Source organism: Monodelphis domestica, chromosome 4 (assembly GCF_027887165.1).
Source record: "Monodelphis domestica isolate mMonDom1 chromosome 4, mMonDom1.pri, whole genome shotgun sequence".
NCBI lineage: Eukaryota > Metazoa > Chordata > Mammalia > Didelphimorphia > Didelphidae > Monodelphis > Monodelphis domestica.
Genome location: NC_077230.1, coordinates 135,189,051 through 135,207,586, shown reverse-complemented (window position 1 = coordinate 135,207,586; position 18,536 = coordinate 135,189,051). Strand labels below are relative to the sequence as shown.

At 34.8% G+C, this 18,536-nt stretch overlaps 1 protein-coding gene across 1 annotated transcript in view; it reads right to left on the bottom strand.

Annotated features, from left to right (window-relative positions):
* THSD7B (thrombospondin type 1 domain containing 7B) overlaps positions 1-18,536 on the bottom strand; it is a 1,225,997-nt gene that overhangs the window by 541,765 nt on the left and 665,696 nt on the right. Inside the window, exons 8-9 of the mRNA XM_001364165.4 lie at positions 10,985-11,176; positions 7,643-7,877 (exon numbers count right to left, since the gene is read on the bottom strand). Of these exons, the coding sequence (XP_001364202.1) occupies positions 7,643-7,877; positions 10,985-11,176 (427 nt within the window). The remainder of the gene's footprint in view (positions 1-7,642; positions 7,878-10,984; positions 11,177-18,536) is intronic.

The following is an 18,536-nucleotide window of genomic DNA, read 5'->3' as shown; positions in this document are numbered from 1 at the left end:
AAAACGATTAATATCACATATAAAAATGTTCTATTTTGATGATGTCAGACTATCCAAATATAATAAATGCTCTTCCAGCATCTATCATCCCTATAGTACTGGAGAGAATGTTGCTGGATTTTGGTCTTAATCTATCTCATAGGTCAAATGAAAGATTATTTTCTTAAGTTAAAAGAAGCCCAGAGTGTAAATAGACTCTTTTGAATATATTATATGTTTCTGAGCTATAAAGAAAATAACAACTGATTAGACTCTTTCTCCAGTCCACCTATCAAATACTGAATTAAAGTAGAAGAATCTGATCAAATGTTTCACAGGATAAAAAACAAATTTTGTGTATTTTTACCTCCATATAATTGTTAGATTATTTCTTGGATATGAAACTATTCTACTCTTTCCTCTCTGCCTATATAGAAAGCACTCAGTCTCAATTCCCATATTTAACAAGTAACACTCTCTGACCATTTTAATCAATAGTGATTTCTCCTTCCTATAACTTTACAATGAGAAACAGTTTGATCTAATAACTAGAGGGTTAGACTTAGAATTCAGATCAGTCTTATGGGAAGAGTTCTATGATTTCTCTAACACCTTTAAAAATGATTTTGACAAGTCAGTGCACAAAAAAGGTAAGGATTCAATCTTATACACTTTGTTAATGAAAATATTTGCAATGACTTAACTTTTAGCAGCAATGCAAAGATCCAGGACAACTTAAAGGGATTAATGATGAAAAAGGTTATCCACTACCATAGAAGGAAATGACAGGGTCTGAATATATTTAAATATGTCATTCTTTAATTCCTTTATGATTTTTTCTAATGTTTCTGATGAACTTGGAAATGTATATTATAACATAAGCATAACCTAGATCATATTATTTGCCATTTTTGGAGGGAGTTGTGTAAAAAGGGAGGGAAAGAACATGAATGAGAAAATGTCATAAAATAAGTATTAAAATTATATTTATGTGTAAGAAAATAAAATAAATCAATAAATAGGAGGCAGCTGGGTTGCTCAGTAGATTGAGAGCCAAGTCTAGAGATGGGAGGTCATCCTAGGTTCCAATCTGGCCTCAGATACTTCCTACCTGTGTGACCCTGGGCAAGTCATTTAACCCCCATTGCCTAGCTCTTACTGCTCTTCTGCCTTGGAACCAATACACAGAATTGATTCTGAGATGAAAGATAAGGGTTTTTAAAAATAAACATGCAGAAATAAATGAATATATTTGCAACTCCTGGCTCTTCCTACCATTGCAGAGTACATTTGTTAATATAGATTAGGGCTCAGGATTTGGGGTCTACCAAGTAGAAGAAAATATTTTCATTCTGGTGAATCTTACTGGCACTGAAAATATTTATATCCACATTCCCATCTTGGTCATATGGTTTAGCTTTTTCTTATTGTTCTACTGAACTAAGTCATCTTAGTGCCATCAAAATTTTCCATTTAAAACAATAGTAACTATAAAATTTATAAAACACTTAGAATCCTTATTTTAGGTGTTACCTTCATTTTACCCATGTGGAGAATAGGGTTGTGTCTTTCACAAACAGGATTTAAACCTGGCTTTTTTCTATTTCCAAGACTAGCCCTATATAGCCTATTTGCTATTATTCAGTTGTTTCAGTTGCATCTAATTCTACATAACCCCATTTTAGATTTTCTTAGCAAAGATAGTAGAACGTTTTTACCATTTTCTTCTCCAGCTCATTTTACACTTAAGGGATCTGAGGCAAATAGTGTTAAGTAACTTGTCCAAGGTCACACAGCATATGACCAGATATGAACCCCAGAAGATTGAATCTTCCTGACTCTAGACCTGACAGCCTATCCAATACACCAGATTCACTAGACCCCACTGTTTCTCTTAGTTTGGTAGGTATAATCAAGATTCAGACTGGAAATGGTCTATTTCTATGAAAAATGTATTCATCATAATAGTTTAGTCAGCTTTAGCCTACCAGCTTTTAAAAGATGCTTAAAGATATCACTTCACTTGCTATTTATTTTTGTATCACATAAAAAAAAAAACCTATTTGTTTTGTATATCAAATACAAAAGGGGAAAAAACCACCTTATCAAAAACTATAGCAAAAACTGAGATTTTACATTTAAAATCTTTTTTTTAAAACTTCTATTTGGAGGGAAGGGAGTATTGAACAGTGAAACAAAATAACAAACAAAATGTCCCAAATATCCCAACAGGATCTCCCTTTCGGTTCAGCTATGTCTTATCCAGTTTCCATTTTCTGATATGATCAGTTCTATTACTCATACAATAGTAACGTTCCCACCTATGCAATTAAATTGAAACTAAAATACCAACACAAGGAAACAAGAGCATGAGAATCAGTGAATCTTGCCATTGTGTTTTGACAAAACTGAAATATTTTTAGCTCATCTCTTCCACTGAGACTTAGTTTCCACTTTTGTTCCAACCTGTAAGCTTCCCTTCTGTCACAATATTTCCTTCAATTCCCTTGATTCCTTCTTGTTTCTCCTCATTCTGTACAAATGGAGGGAGGGAGGGCTCTTTCGCACTGTCAGGCCTCTGAGAGGCACTAACAAAATTGCTATTTTAAAAATGGTCCTACAAACATTACATACTATAGCTGATAATCATACATTGCATCACTGGACACCAGACATTATTTTCTTAGCTCAATTAATCTCATTAACCTCAAGAATTTTAATTAACTTTACTGAAGTCAATGCAGTCTGCTTATATTTAGCAGAATTGTTTGGAGACATACAATAAGAATTAAAACTAGGTTGTTAAGTCTCCAGCCTCATTAACAGTGCAAAAAGTAATTAGCAATTTTTTGATTTTTTTTGGAAGGCACGGATTTTGGGTAAAACATCTGTATAACTCATTTTCCTGTGTTAGTCACTAAAATAGAAAAGGAAGTTATAAATGCTAATAAAATATTTTGAATCCTATTTATGTCAATAATCAAAACTGGTAGTAATTAGGACTGAAATTGTGATTTAAAAGCTTTGGGGAAATCCTGGATGAGGATGCTCCATCTATCAATGCAGACCAGCACTACTTACACTACAATTTAGAGCTATTGAGAATTTACTTTCGTACAAAGAAGTTAAGTGACTTACCTAGTTTCACATAGCCAGCATGTGTCAGATACCTATTTGAACTCAGAACTTTTATGGCTTTTAAACTGGACTGTTTTTTACATATTCTAGCTCTCATTTAAACTGAATACATGTTAATTTGGTCAATGTTTTTAAAGTGCAAAAGGTGAATTTTGTGGTACAAATTCAGGATAGTATAAAATATTGGTGTTCATATTATTTTAAACCTAAAATTAAATGCTTAAATTTAAAGAACCTGGATAGCAAAGTCCTGGCCAATCCATGTTTTTTGATTCACTTTTCTTCTTGAAATATATCTTTTGAAACTATGGGAAAATTTTAACCTGTGGGCGTGTAAGCATCATTCTAGCTTCGCAAAGAAAATAACTAAGAGATTATATTAAAATCAAATTGTATTTTTCCCTATAGTATATTGGCAGTGAAACATTTTATATCAGTAGAAAAGATCAGACATCAGTAATGCTAAAATTTCTCTGTCACTATGAAGAATTACAGTTTGCGGCATTTTATTATGGCATACTCCTACACCAAGTCTTTTTTATTTTTATCTGTACATTATATTTATGCTTCATGAAAGCTTTTTTCTTGGCAACTGAAAAAATTAGGTCATAATGATGAACATTATCAAAGCTGCAGTTCCTCCCTTATAAAAAGTAGTACATATATTTGCAGACTGCTTTTTTATGGATCCTTGTAATGTTTTACCAGAGCTCCATGATTTCAATTATTACCTCTCCATAGGTGATGCAATAATTTACTTTTCTATCCTTCAGCTTACCTGCCTAAGTACCCTGAATGTGGATCATAGGAGCATCAATTTAGAGCCAGAGCAGATTGCAGTAGCAAATGAGTTCAATCCTCTCATTTTTCATCTGAGTAAACTGAGGGAAAAGGGGGTTAAAAGACTTGCCCCGAATCACATATCTTCTAAGGAAGCTTTGGGACACAGTAGAGTCAGTCAAGAAAATTTGAGTTCAAATCTAACCTTAGACATTTTACTTGCTGTGTGACCCTGGGCAAGCCACTTAATGCTGTTTCCTCAGTCCTTTTATTAAGCAAAAGAGCTGGAGAAGTAAAGGGAAACCACTCCAGTATCTTTGTCAAGAAAACTTCAATGAGGGCATGAAGAATCAGAAACAACTGAAACAACTGTACAATAATGTATCTCCAAAGTGAGACTTAAACCCAAGTGCAAGACTATTCACTACTTCACACTGATTCTACAATATTTCTAATCTCTTCAGGTAAGTTAAAGAAATTGTTGTTCAACTTTTCAATCCTCTGAGGATGGGGGATGGAATTCACCATAAGGTCTCCTCAACCAGTGGACTTGCAAAGCAATAGTGACTTTGGCAAGTATGGTTTTGTTGTTGTTGCAGGAAGAAGAGCAGTAATGAGAAATGAAGGGGAGTTAACTCAATTACAACATTTATCTTTTAAGGGACTTTGAGAGCAGGCAAGGATACCTCCCTTTAGAAACTCAGTTGTGGTTCTAATGGTTAAGGGATAGAGTTCTAAATTGACATTTACTATTAATATGAACGAAGGGACAAGCAATATCCAATAGCATCAGAGAAAGGAAGATACAACTGATAGATCTTTAACCTAAGCAGAACCTAAGAGAGAGAGAGAGAGGAAGTCACACAGCCTAAGGTTCCAGAATGTATGAATGCAATCCTAATAATGACCCCATTCTTAAATGAAACTGCTTTCCTATACTGTTACTTGGGAAGTTAGGCAAGAACTAGTTGGCTTTCTGGGTTTGTATTGCCTTCTGTTTGTGGGTAGTCTGATGAGGATCAAAGAGGACCCATGAACTGAGATGCATATGGTAGACTGGAATTTGATATTAATGTTATTTTGCTTGGTTATGATAGTGATTATATATCTTATAAAGCAATAATGTATTAGAAGCAAAGGCCTTAGAGTCAGGAAGACCTGTGTTTAAGGCTTGCATCTGACATGTACTGGCAGCATAGACTTGGACAAATGATCACTTAGTTCCCCCCAAATGCTCTAAGATTAAAAATCACAAACTAGTTGTTGATTTGTTTTGGCAGAGCCAGTTACTACACTAGGTATATAATGTCATTGAAATCCTAGATCTGAGCCACTCCCCATCTCCACTAAATAAAAACAAAAACAAGAATAAATAGCTATTTCCATTTGAACAGATGATATGACTGAGAGTACTGAACCACAGTACCTGAGTAAGCTTGTCTTTTTGAAAAGTTCCTTTTGAACACGCCATATTCCAAATATAGTCTTTAACTAGGCTAGTTTGACCTTTCAGTGTACATACTCTGTATTCCCAAAATTTAGGGTCTGATCAAAATAGGACATCCTTTCCAATTTTGTGTCAGCCTGAAAAAGAATTGTAGATCTGTGACATCTACAGTGGACTGATGGTACTCTTAGAAAAGCTGCTGCTTGGGATGACAAGGCAGAATGTGACTGGCTCACTCTAAAGAGAGGAAACAGGGTATAGCGGATAGGGCACTGGAAGGGTCTGTAAGACCTAAGCTCAAATCCCAACTCAGTGACGTAATGGCTATGTGATGCTTGGTTATCACTTAATCTCTGTTTGACTGAAGCAAATCATTCTTTCCTTTTCAATATTTATTTTTTTACTTATAAGTAGAAACAATTTTTGACAACTGTTTTCTGACATTTTAGAATTCAGTTTTCTCCCTTATTACCACCCCCCCCCACACTCCTAAAGCAGTAAATAGTCTGATACAGGTTATACCCATACTTTCATATTACACATATTTCCATATTTCTCATGTCATGATAGAAAGTATATATCACAGATACAATAAAAATCTCATGAAGGAAATAAACTAGAAGATGGAAATAAACTAGAAGATGGTATGTTCTGATTTGTACTCATACTCCTTTTTTGGCTGTGGTTATTATTTTCATCATGAGTCCCTTGTGGTTATCTTAGACACTTGCTTTGCTGATAATAGTTTAGTCCTTCACAGTTGATCATCAAATAATATTTCAGTTACTATATTATGTTATAGTATATGTTAATATATTCTGTTACTATACTATATACTATATACATTGTTCTCCTTGTTCTGCTTACTTCATTTTACAGGAGTTCACAAAAGTATTTTGGATTTTTTTCTGAACTTATCCTGTACATTGTTTCTTGTGGCACAATAATATTATATTACAAACAATACCACAATTTGTTCATCTATTCCCCAAGTAACAGCCAGCCCCATAGTTTCCAATTCTTGACTAATACAAAAAGAGCTGCTAAAATATTATGGCCCAGTTGGTTCTTTTTGCTTATTTCTGATCTCTTTGAGATACAGATTCAGCAGTGGTATTGCTGGGTTAAAGAATATGAATAGTTTTGTGGCCCCTTGAGACAGGTTCCATATTGCTTTCCAGAATGGTTGTATCACTTCACAATTCCACCAACAGTGTATTAGTGTTCCAATTTTCCAAAAGACAAATTTGTTATTTTCTTTTTCAATCATGTTAAATAATATAAGTATGAGATGTTATCTCAGAGTTGTCTTAATTTGCATTTCTCTAATCAAGAGGGAGTTGAAGCATTTTTTATGTGACAATGGATATTTTTAATTTTCATCCTTTGAAAACTATCTGTTCATATCCTTTTACCATTTTTCAACTGGAAAAGAAGCAAATCATTCCTCCCTTTATTTCCTACACATATTTTTCTCTATCATAAGCAATATGTGTGTCTTCTTTCAAAGCACAATGAACATCAAAATATGTATTATATGACAACACATGTAGGATCTATATCTTATTACCAGACATCTTGGGAAGTGTGAATGGGTGGTTGGGAGGAAGAGAGAGAGCTTGGATCACAAAAAATTAGAAAATAAGTATTAAAAAATTTATTTACATGTAGTCTGGGAAAAAATTAAAAATTAAAAAATCACTTTGCCTCAATTTCCCCTTCTGTCCATGAGAAGAGTAAGATTCAATGGTTTTCAAGTTTCTTCTAGCTCTAAATCTAAGATTCTATAAACTTTTCCTGATTGATAGAATTTATTCTATAGCCCTTGAGAATCAGAGCAATCTCCATACTTTGAAGAGATAGCTACTAGAATAGAAGCTTCTTGAGGGAAGAAATCATTGTGTTTTTTTGTCTTTATATAACATAAATTTTAGATGGCAATAAATTCTTGCTCAGGGCTTTTTGAATCAAAGATATGATATTCACATTTCAAATATCAACCTTTATCTCAAACTACTGGCATTTAAGTGGCCAGCTGAACTATAAGACAATGTAGAGTTATTCAGGAGTTATAAATGTTCCTGATAAACTTGGTCATTTTATTGAATAGTCAGTCAAGTTACGATAATCACTTTTGAAATATTGATGTTATTATTCATTGCCATACACCAAACTGAGGGATGTTAATGAGTAAAGTGTTATATTAGCAAAATATTTAGGCATTTAATAAAATCTATTGATATCAATATTTAAATATTTACAATGGGTAGGTAGAAGAAAATAATGTATCAATGTTACCTTTTAATCATGGCCTGCCCCATGTGACTTTTCATACAGAAAACCTTTCGAGTCTGAATGCCCACACCACAGGTGGCTTCTCCACTCCAGTTACTGGTTGCATTAAGGGCAGTTACCAAGGCATCTTCAGAGCAGGAACCCCAAGGCGATGTCTCCCAGTAGAAATGTGTACAGGAATGGTCATTGCACAAACGATATTCTTGTAGGGCTTGAGGAGGAGGACATGGTTTTCCACCTATGTGAGGCAAAAGGAAGAAAGGACAACTGAATTCCTAGGTATTTTCTTTTAATGCCTGGGACAGGTTAGTCCCCTTTAGTTAAGCAAGGGCAGGGTTTATGACTTATGCTATAGTAGTTACTTTCAAGCAACCTTTCTTTTCCTACCAGAAACAAACTGATAAAATGAGATTTTTGACTCTCATAGAAACTTGCAGAATAATAAATTTAGAGCTGGAAGTGATGTTAGAGTTTATCTTGTTTAAGTACCTTAGTTTTTAAGATGAATAAACAAAGATTAGATAAATAATATTACTTAAGAAAAAGTCACTGGTTATAGGAAGAGTTGAAATCCAAGCCCAAATCCTCTTATTCCAAATCTAACACTCTGGGTAGAAAGTGGCATAGTATATATAGCTTTGAGGGCCTAGTAAGAAAGGCTTGAGTTCACATCTGACCTCAGACACTTACTAGCTCTGTGACTTTGGGGAAGTCATTTTAACTTTTGCCCAAGTTTCTTAAGCTGCAAATAATAAAAGCATTTACCTCCCAGGGTTGTTATGAGGATCAAATAATATAATATTTGTAAAGTGGCTAGCAAAGCATAGGCTTTTAATAAATATTTTTTCTATCTCCTCCCCTCTTTAACTGTACCATGCTTTTTCATTCATGGGATCAATTAAATTTGTATTTTATTTTTTAATATCTATGCAATTTTATATCTATGCAAATTTATATCTATGCAAAATGCATAGATAAAAGGAATATGTTGCAAGATATAAAGAAAAAATTTTTACTTGAAGTCAGAGGCCTTGGATTCAATTTCCATCTCTGCTACCTATAGAATTTTTCTTACACTTAACCAAACTCTGAAAGTCTCAATTTCCTAATCTAATCATAACAAAGGAATTAGCTGTCCCCAAATTCCTTTCCAGCTGTGACTCTTTGATAATAGGAACCTTAATGGTAATCTCCAGGAAAAACAGGGTATAGGTTAAAATAACAATATGAACTGCTGAAATTGAAGAAATAGTTAGAATATGGGAAAGTTAAAATTAAATGAATTTGAGGGAAGAAAGAAAGAAAGAAAGAAAGAAAGAAAGAAAGAAAGAAAGAAAGAAAGAAAGAAAGAAAGAAAGAAAGAAAGAAAGAAAGAAAGAAAGAAAGAAAGAAAGAAAGAAAGAAAGAAAGAAAGAAAGAAAGAAAGAAAGGAAGGAAGGAAGGAAGGAAGGAAGGAAGGAAGGAAGGAAGGAAGGAAGGAAGGAAGGAAGGAAGAAAGGAAGGAAGAAAGGAAGGAAGGAAGGAAGGAAGGAAGGAAGGAAGGAAGGAAGGAAGGAAGGAAGGAAGGAAGGAAGGAAGGAAGGAAGGAAGAAAGGAAGGAAGAAAGGAAGGAAGGAAGGAAGGAAGGAAGGAAGGAAGGAAGGAAGGAAGGAAGGAAGGAAGGAAGGAAGGAAGGAAGGAAGGAAGGAAGGAAGGAAGGAAGGAAGGAAGGAAGAAAGCAAGGAAGAAAGCAAGGAAGAAAGCAAGGAAGGAAGGAAGGAAGGAAGGAAGGAAGGAAGGAAGGAAGGAAGGAAGGAAGGAAGGAAAAATAAAGAAGGAAAATCTCTCTTTGCCCAAATATTTTAAAGTGCCCCAGATACACCCGAGTTTTAGAATTTTGATTTCAAAGTCCAAAATAATCTGGTAGAGATTTACCTTCAAGTGCCCAGTCTTCAACCACAAAATACTACCTGACAAAGTACTATCCACTAGCAAAGAGATCAGACAGATGTGAATTCTTACACTCCTGGCTGAGTCAGACAATCTGATTTCATTACGGGCTTTTCTTTAGCTTTTTTTTTATATCCATGTAAAAAGTGGTATTTATCTAAAAGTATTGATCTTCTCCTCCTATTACACACTATAATGTTTTATTCAGTGGACTGAAAGCGCAGGAAGATTTGTGACCTTGACTTGTTATTCTTGTTATTTTCCCCCCATTAAATACTACAACTTTTTCCCCCTCCAGAAATACAAAACACAAGTACAAGGAGGAGACAAATGTACTTTAAGAACCCTCAATCTTCATTTATCCTGACCCCAGAACTATTTCTCAGGATCAAAGAACAGAACCCTGTTTAAAAAGGAGTTTCTCACAGCGAGTGGTCAAACTGCCCTGCTGTTTCAAACTAAGCCGTGGGCAGGGATGGCAGAGAGGCACATGAAAGAAGGAAGTAGGAATTTATCTGGGGATGAAGTCCATGGCTATAAATGATAAAAACATCAGACTCTGAGCAGGAAGAAATCCCTCAATCCCTATATGAGTGAACTTGATGGGAGGTCATACTGTGTTCCTTTCATTTGTTAGAACAATGGTATTTTACATTTTTTACATTTTAACTTTTTCAAAGTCATTTTCATAGTTGTTCATCTAATTTTTACCTCATAACATGTCTGTAATGTAAATAACTGGTATAAAAAGTTTGATGCTATGAAAAAAACTGAGGCCTAAGGATTATTCATGTATCCAATGTCACTCAGTTTAATAGCATATCATAATTACATTAAAATATTTTGCCTCTTAGGCATAGTGCCTAATCTTCATCTCCTATCACAAGAATATACATTTAAAAATGGCTGATGTTTATAAAGCACTTTAAATATTACAAAGTGCTAAAAATGTCATATGGTCCTCATAGTAACTTCATTAGGTAGACAGCAGCATCATCCCTATTTTATAGGAGAGGAAACTGATGATCACCAAAACTAAGTGATGCATTCTGGATCCAATGGTTAGCAAGTGTCTGAGGCCTGATTCAGATGAAAGTCCGGCTGAATCCCAGGTCCCTACTAGGATGATGCTTTAGGGGTATCCCAGTTGAAATGGGTGGCAAGCCTTCAAGGGGCATTTCTAGATGCATATCACTTAAACTTGAAAATAAAGTATCACCTTACAATTAATTATTTTCTGTATTCCCTCTTACTCTGATTAGGAAACAACAACAACAAACCACCTTATTAAGATGAAATGACAAATTCAGAGAGTAGTGTCAAAGGTGTGCATTACAACTATGTATTGCTTAATCAATTGTTTTTTCTTTTTAAATGAACACTTAATCCTCTTTTAAAATTCCTACTATTACTCACCATCTCCTGGCAATGCTAGTATAGTTCTGGTCCTTGTCTGCTTCCCCCCTGTGTTTTTATTTGAGCAGGACTGAGAACAGGCAGACCAACTGGCCCATTGACTAACCACACAATCCATTCGGCATGGTATTTCACAAGCCATCCGTTCTGGAGGAGGAGGCGCCAGACAGAGATTTCCTGATACCTCTTCTCCTGCAAACAAATAGACCATGAAAAGTCATCTAAGAGACAATCTGAGATAAGGTCATGCACAATAAAATATTTTTAAATGTGCCCTGTTCAACTTAGACAATATCTACCCAATACTCTTGAAACCCATGAGATGCAAGACCTAATGTCTTCAGCACACTTCAATTACGTGTATTATGAAAATATGACATGAAATCATTTAATATTTAGAGACTCGCAAACAAAAATATAATCTTCATTGCTCTTCCTTCTCTGGGACAAAGCCAATTCATTCCAAGAATGTTTTGAAGGTGGAATGATGAATAAAACCTGTATGGGATGGGCTATTATATCTATGGCACATATTTCTCAGAAGGACAGGAAATCGGGGATATTTGCTGGTTGGAAAATCAACATTTTTGCTGATCCTACATTTCTGATTCCAATTGCAGAATTTCCATAGGCATTTCTTTGCAGAGAAGTTCTTTTCAAATCATGGTCACCTTGAACAAGAGACTCATATGGGTTGATGTTCACATTATACTTTTCATTTTTGTTTTCTGAATCCCCACCACCATGAAAGTATGGAAATGAAAGTATGGTTAAAGATATATAGCATTCCAAGTGAAATTATCAAAATCATATGAATGTGCCAATGGAATTTTTGCTTCAGCTTTAAAGCAGTCAATACTTCATGTGTGTAGTACATAAGCAAAAAGTAGCCACACCACCACCACCACTGTTTTATCCATTCAAAAAAATGGGATAAATTCATTTAATACATTAAACAAGAAAATCTAAACACTCTGTTAGTCTAGGGATACAATACAAAATAATAATTCACAAAATCAGTGATATGGACTCTCTTCTGAGGTCCTTCAGTGACAATTTGAAATTTGTAGGCATTTATAATCTGTGTATACTTTTTTAAAGGATAATTAAAATTGGCATGATAATATTGTCCAAATTTTGGAAAGAAATACACTATCTTTGATCTATCAGAGTTCTCAGTCCGGTGTCCTTGATGTTTTGTTTTGTTTTTAATAGAAACTGTATTTCATTATAATTGGTTTTATTTATAATCTTAGGCATCTTATTTATTTTAAAAATTAGAATCCCTGGGTTGATAGGTAGATATATAGATGGAAAAATATAGAGAGATGTCAGATAGATTGAATGATAGAAGATTGATACGGTTTTTTAACCTTGAGTTTATGAACTTTTAAAATATTTCCATAACTATATTTCCATATAATTGGTTTTCTTTGGAATCCAATGTATTTTTATCATATGCATTAAAAAATTATACATAGGCTTCACTACCTAGTCTTGACACACAAAAATGTTAAGAACCCCTATTTAGATAGCTAGATAAAAGATAATGATAGATAAGTAAATGAGAAATCAATAATAATACAAAGAAAATATTGCTTGATAGATTTATAGATAGATTATCCTGTAGAGAACTGAAACATTATTTCAGTTATTAGAATGCAAGAACTATAGGTTAAATTCAAATTTACCCTTCTCTACATAACTCAATTACTGAAGTCATGAACTAGGTTCACAGTAACCTCATAAGACAATATAGTAGAAACATGAAGAATGACCACTTAATATAGCTTGAGACCAAGGAAAGAAGTAAACAACAAAACTATCACAAAAAAAAAAAAACAGGTTTTCTATTCTAACTTTACACTAATGGGAATGCTCTCTGTCACTGGCATTCTCCAACACAAAAAATAACTGGGAAGATAGATGTCTCTCTTTTTTTTTCCTTGGGAAGTAAATAAAACTAGCAGGCAGCTAGTGAGCCTGTCTTAAGTAGATGATGGTGCAGTGGTAATATCTGCATTCATATTTCTAAATGAGGCCAGGCTCATTGCCCTTGAGGTACAAATAAAACTTTTCAAGCATATTATGAGAAGTAATAGAGAATCTAGCAGATAATCAAGCCACAAGATCATTTTCAAAGCATAATTTTTCCTTCTTGCTCTTTTTTCATGATGTTTTTTCCATTATATCAGGCCCTAGAATTCAAACAGGAGAAGAAAAAACAATAGATTGGACTTTGTATAGTACTAGGCCACCCAGAACAAGGGTGGCCGAAGAAAATTTTTTATTGATGTTTAATTATGTGGAATCCAGGATATTCATTAGTGAGAAAGAACACCAGAAAAAGAGTCCACCTACTGCTAGTCCACTAACTAGTTGTATGTCCTTAGACAAGGGTCTGTCATCACCAAGAACAGATGCATCCCAAATGTTTCTTGTATGCTTAGGCTGTGCAAGGTACTTTGTTAAAGACTGAGGATACAAATATGAAATACAAATACAAAAAATGGATCCTTCCCTCAAAAAGTGTTTGATGTATCCCACACCTGAACTCACTATTCAGCCTTCTCCCCAACTATAGATTTTTCCGCAAGGGTGGGGACCCTTTTCCCTAATCTTCATTTTTATTCTATATACTAACTTCCCCTTTTATATTGAAGCTCCTAGAGGTCAGGAAGTGCCTTGTTTGATTATATTTGTATCCTCAGTGTTAGTACTTTATAATCCTCTGACTGTGGTACATTGGTTTTTTTATCCCTTGCTCTACCTGGCACACATTAAGAGACTCAGAAATATTTCGTGAATTTAATATCCCTAAGTTTCAGTGTATATATCTCACAATAAGGATCTGAACCAGATGATGTCTAAGGTCCATTTAATTTCCAAGCATTCTATGTTATATAATGGGAGAGGTTGGATATATAGAACCCATTTGTAACTATGGCAGAAACCTACATTCACCAATTATCCTTCCTCATTTTCCTAGCTTTGTCAGTCAGGCCTCTTCCCTTCATTGCCTTATATCTGAGCAGGGAAGAAACCTTGGCCTGCAACATCTCAGGGGGTACATTCTGGGTGTTGTTGTTTGTTATTCGTCCTCCATTTTTGAAGAGGACCAATGTGAATGACATCACAGGCTGATGTTTTGACTTATGCATGAATTGGTTTTATGTGAGGTAGAGCTGCATAAAATTGTCAGCCTCACTCTCTCTTCCAGTGTCATCAATGTCCAATGGCAGGACAAAAGTCAAGAAGACTGGAGTGGCCTGGGATATAGTGGGTGTCTTTGGCTTCTGTGATGTCTAATTGAGCTCTTAGTGTTCCACAGTGCCTACTTTTGCTACTCTCGTGGCTGTTGGGACAAATTGTTCTCATTCTACTGGGGGAAGTCCTCCCATGTCTAAGACTGACATTCCCCTAACTCACCAATAGGTGTGTGGCACATCAATGACCCTCAATCTGGTTTAGTCTGCCTTCTAATGTGGTTTACTGGTGTGTAGCTACTACTTATGCTACAGTTTCTTGGAGCCACATTTGATGCTAGGTGGACGCTAAAGGTGGATGAACAGCCCTGCAAAGAACTTGGAAAGCCATAATAAGAGGGATGTTAGTCCTCCTTGAGCACCCATATCCCCCAATCTGGGTATATGCTCTGAGTGAGTCCCTAATGCTACCTGCTCTGGGTAAATTTATTACTAGTTATAGCTCTAAAATATGGGAAAGGTTTCAGTGGGAATGCTGAAGTTAGCTGGCAGAATAATCTACTTCTAATCAAAATCTATATAGGTCTCTGGTCATACTCTAATAGCCTTCCTTGTTTGTATCCATGACTTAGACATAGCATTGCCTTTATTACCAATTAAACAAGGGCCAGCTCAAGTTTGTTTTTGCAACCCAGATTTCATTAATATTGTTATTATAACTACTATATTTCATGACTAAAACTTGTAATCACCTAATAAAGTGAGCAAGTGAGATCTATAATGGTAGAGGTAGCAACTATCTAGATAAAATTAGATGTGAATATTTAACGTATTATGACTAAATGAATTGCTAAACTAACTCCTAGGCTACTACTATGTGCAGGACACTATGGAAAACTGATTCAAAGACACATATGATCCTCTTTTTATTCTCAGAAGACTCACCATCTAGGTCTAAAAACAAAACACATACCAGTACAAATAGAATATACAATGTGACCATTCATGGTTAAAGAGGAGTAAGCATCAATATAGAAAGGGAGATTTCAGTGACATTTCAGGCAAAAAAGTGAGAAGTAGAAAATTGTAAATAATATTTAGGAGATAAGAAGTAACCATTGGACCATAGAGGATTATTTATGGAAGGAGAGAGCATTTGTTGATTAAAAGATGGTTAGCTCACTTTAACTTCTACTCAAGGGTCAATGCTTTCTCATGCTCAGGTCCTCCTCATATTTTATATGAGCACATATATATATATATGTATATATAAATGGGTACATATATTTATGCCAACTGACTATACATATACTTTTTCTTTATCAATTGAATTTCTCTCTCTCTCTCTCTCTCTCTCTCTCTCGAGATTTGTGAAATTTAAAGAGCTATAAAATATCTGTTTTTGTATGTTGTTTTCCATAACGGAATTTTAAGTTGACTACAAGGAGCATTTTATTTATTTCCATTTGCCTGGTGCCTAATACTGTGTTTGCCAAATAGTAACTGGTTTATAAAACAGTCAGTGAGGAATAGGAGGAGAAAGCACTGGCTCTGGAGAAAAAGAACTTGGGTTTGAATCCTGCTTCTGCAATTTATCATGTATGTGACAATAAGCAAGTTACTTAATTTTGCTAAAGAGACTCAGTTTCCTCATCTGCAAAATGAGGGGATAGACTTAGATAGAATTTAAGATTCCATAGAGCTCTAGTTATGTAATTCTTATGAAGTTAATGGAGAGCAATTCAAAAGTTCATTTGAGATAGGCCATAATCAGTTTTGATTTCTAGGTTTTGATGTATTTTTGTACACAGAAATTTTGAAATACTTCATGTTTCACTAGAACTGAATCTAATCCAATATCCCCACCTTTCATACTATGAATATCTTGGAAATTCATATGGTTGGCAGATTATATTTTTTTAATTATTTAAACTGCCTCTCAACTGATATACCTGTTTCTTTTATGTAATTAAATGTCAAAAGCTTTACCAGTACTTTGACAGCTTGTCCACACTAGTTAATCTAGAAAAATCAACTTATAAGCCGAGCCTTTCTTTAAGGCTACTACTTTAACAGTCATAATAGGTGACAAAAAATTAGTACAATAAATAAGAGAATCATATAAAATAGGAGTACTTAAACCTCAGAGGATAGGCATGATTCCCTTTAGCACTCAGGTGAAATCTATGGATCCATTTTCAGAATGATGTTATTAAACACATTAGATTACATGAAATACACTAAATTACAGATAAAACAAATGATATTAAAATGGAGTTATCAAAACATTTAAAAAAGTTGCTGATCCCAGGCTAATAACATAAAAAGAAAACTAAATGTATTATACACAATGTATTATACACAACTCATGGAGAAGGCTTGATCAAGAGTAAATCTTGGAGACATTGCTCAATACAAGGTACAATAGAAGATGGCAAAGTAGAACAGGGAAACTCAAAACCACCATGAGAATCATCTTCAACAATCTTAAAATAATGCCACAAAATGAATATTTGGAGCACTGGAGTAGAGGGGAGTATAGCCAGCAGAAGTATATAGCAAGGAGGAAGGAGGAAGTCAACATAAAGCCCCACCTCCACTCCACATTTACTATTCCAGGTTCTCAACCTGGGTTCATGCCAATATACAGATCCTGAGAACCTGCCTGGGCCAATAGCTATTCAACTCAACATTCAGAGACTTCAAAGTTCCAAGCAAACCTGAGGTAGAGTCTGGAATTCCAGTTCATGGCAGTGTGGGCCCAAAGCAAGGTCAGGAGTCCTAGCCCAGGGTTATGATGAGAATGCAGATCCTAGTTTGGGGCAGTTGGGAGACACAGAGCTTTCCCCATACCAGGCAAGGGAGTTCCCAGGGCAGTGACTTCAGAGAGCCTGACTGACCCTTTCCAAAGCTCAAGGAGAAGCCCCAGGGCAGTCTGAGGTGTTCTGAGTGTCTGACTTGATCAAGTCCAGAGCAAAACCAAAAGCCTACACCCAAGCAGTCTCAGGTAATTGAATCAGTAGTTGGGGGTGGTTCTCAGAGCTCCCAGCCCACAGGCCATCATACTATCTTGGAAGAACTGAAACATGCAGAAACCCAGAAATAAGACTAAGGGTAGCATCAAGGAAGGAATGAAGTTTAATAGGGTGCCCTACCTCCTAGAGAGAAGAACCTATCATTAAAAAAAACTTGAAAAATGAGCAAATTTCAGAAAACAAAACACCTAACCATCAATAATATTTATGGAGATAAGTATCAAGGTACAGCCACAGAAGGGGACAGTGAAAGCAAAGCAAACACATACAAAGTCCAAAAGAAAAATATGAATTTGATTCCAATTCTGGAAGAACTCAAAAAGGATTTTAAAAATAAATTAAGAGAGGCAGACAAAAATGGGGAAGAGAAATAAAAGCAATGCAAGAAAAAATGGGCCAAATGAAACAGGGCTCAAAAACTGATGAAAGAAAAGAAAATCATTCCTTAAAAATTAGAATTGGGCAACTAGAAGCTAATGACTTCATAAGACATCAAGAAGCAGTAAAACAAAAATCAAAAAAATGAAAAAAACCATAAGAAAACATGAAATATCTCATTGAAAAAAAAAAACAACTGACCAAAAGATAGATCTAGGAAAGATAATTTAAGAATTACTGGACAATTTGGAAGCTATGATCAAATAAATAAAAAGCCTGTACATTATAATAAAACATTTTCCAAAGAAAACAGTTCAGATATTCTTGAATAAGAGTGTAAAATAGAAATTGAAAGAATTCACAGATCACCTCCATAAAGAAATCCTCAAATGACAATTCCCAGGAATATAATAGTTAAAATTCAAGAACCTCAAAGCCAAGGAAAAAATACTGTAAGTAGCCAAAATGAACAATTAAACAACCATGGAGCTACAATCAGGATCACACAGGACTTAGTAGTCTCCATATTAAATGATCAGAAGGCATGGAATATGATATTCTAGAAGGCAAAAGATCTATGTTTACAATCCAGCGTCACCTATCCAGCAAAACTAAGTATATTCTTTCAGAGGGGGGAAAAAAGGTCATTCAATAAAATAGAAGATTTCCAAGCATTCCTGAGGAAAAGACCAGAAAAATTGTGACATCCAAACACAAGACCCAAATCTAAAGTGGTAAATAAGAAAGAGAAATTTTAAGTGACTCAACAAAGTCAAACTGTATGTATTCCTATGTAGAAAGAGGATATTTGTAATTCTTAAAAATTCTTATTAGTAGGAGAGCAGTTAGAAGGAGTATACTTCCATAGAGCCTGGGAATGAGCTGATTAGGATGATATGATATGTAAAAAGAAAACCAAGGGGGAAAAATAGG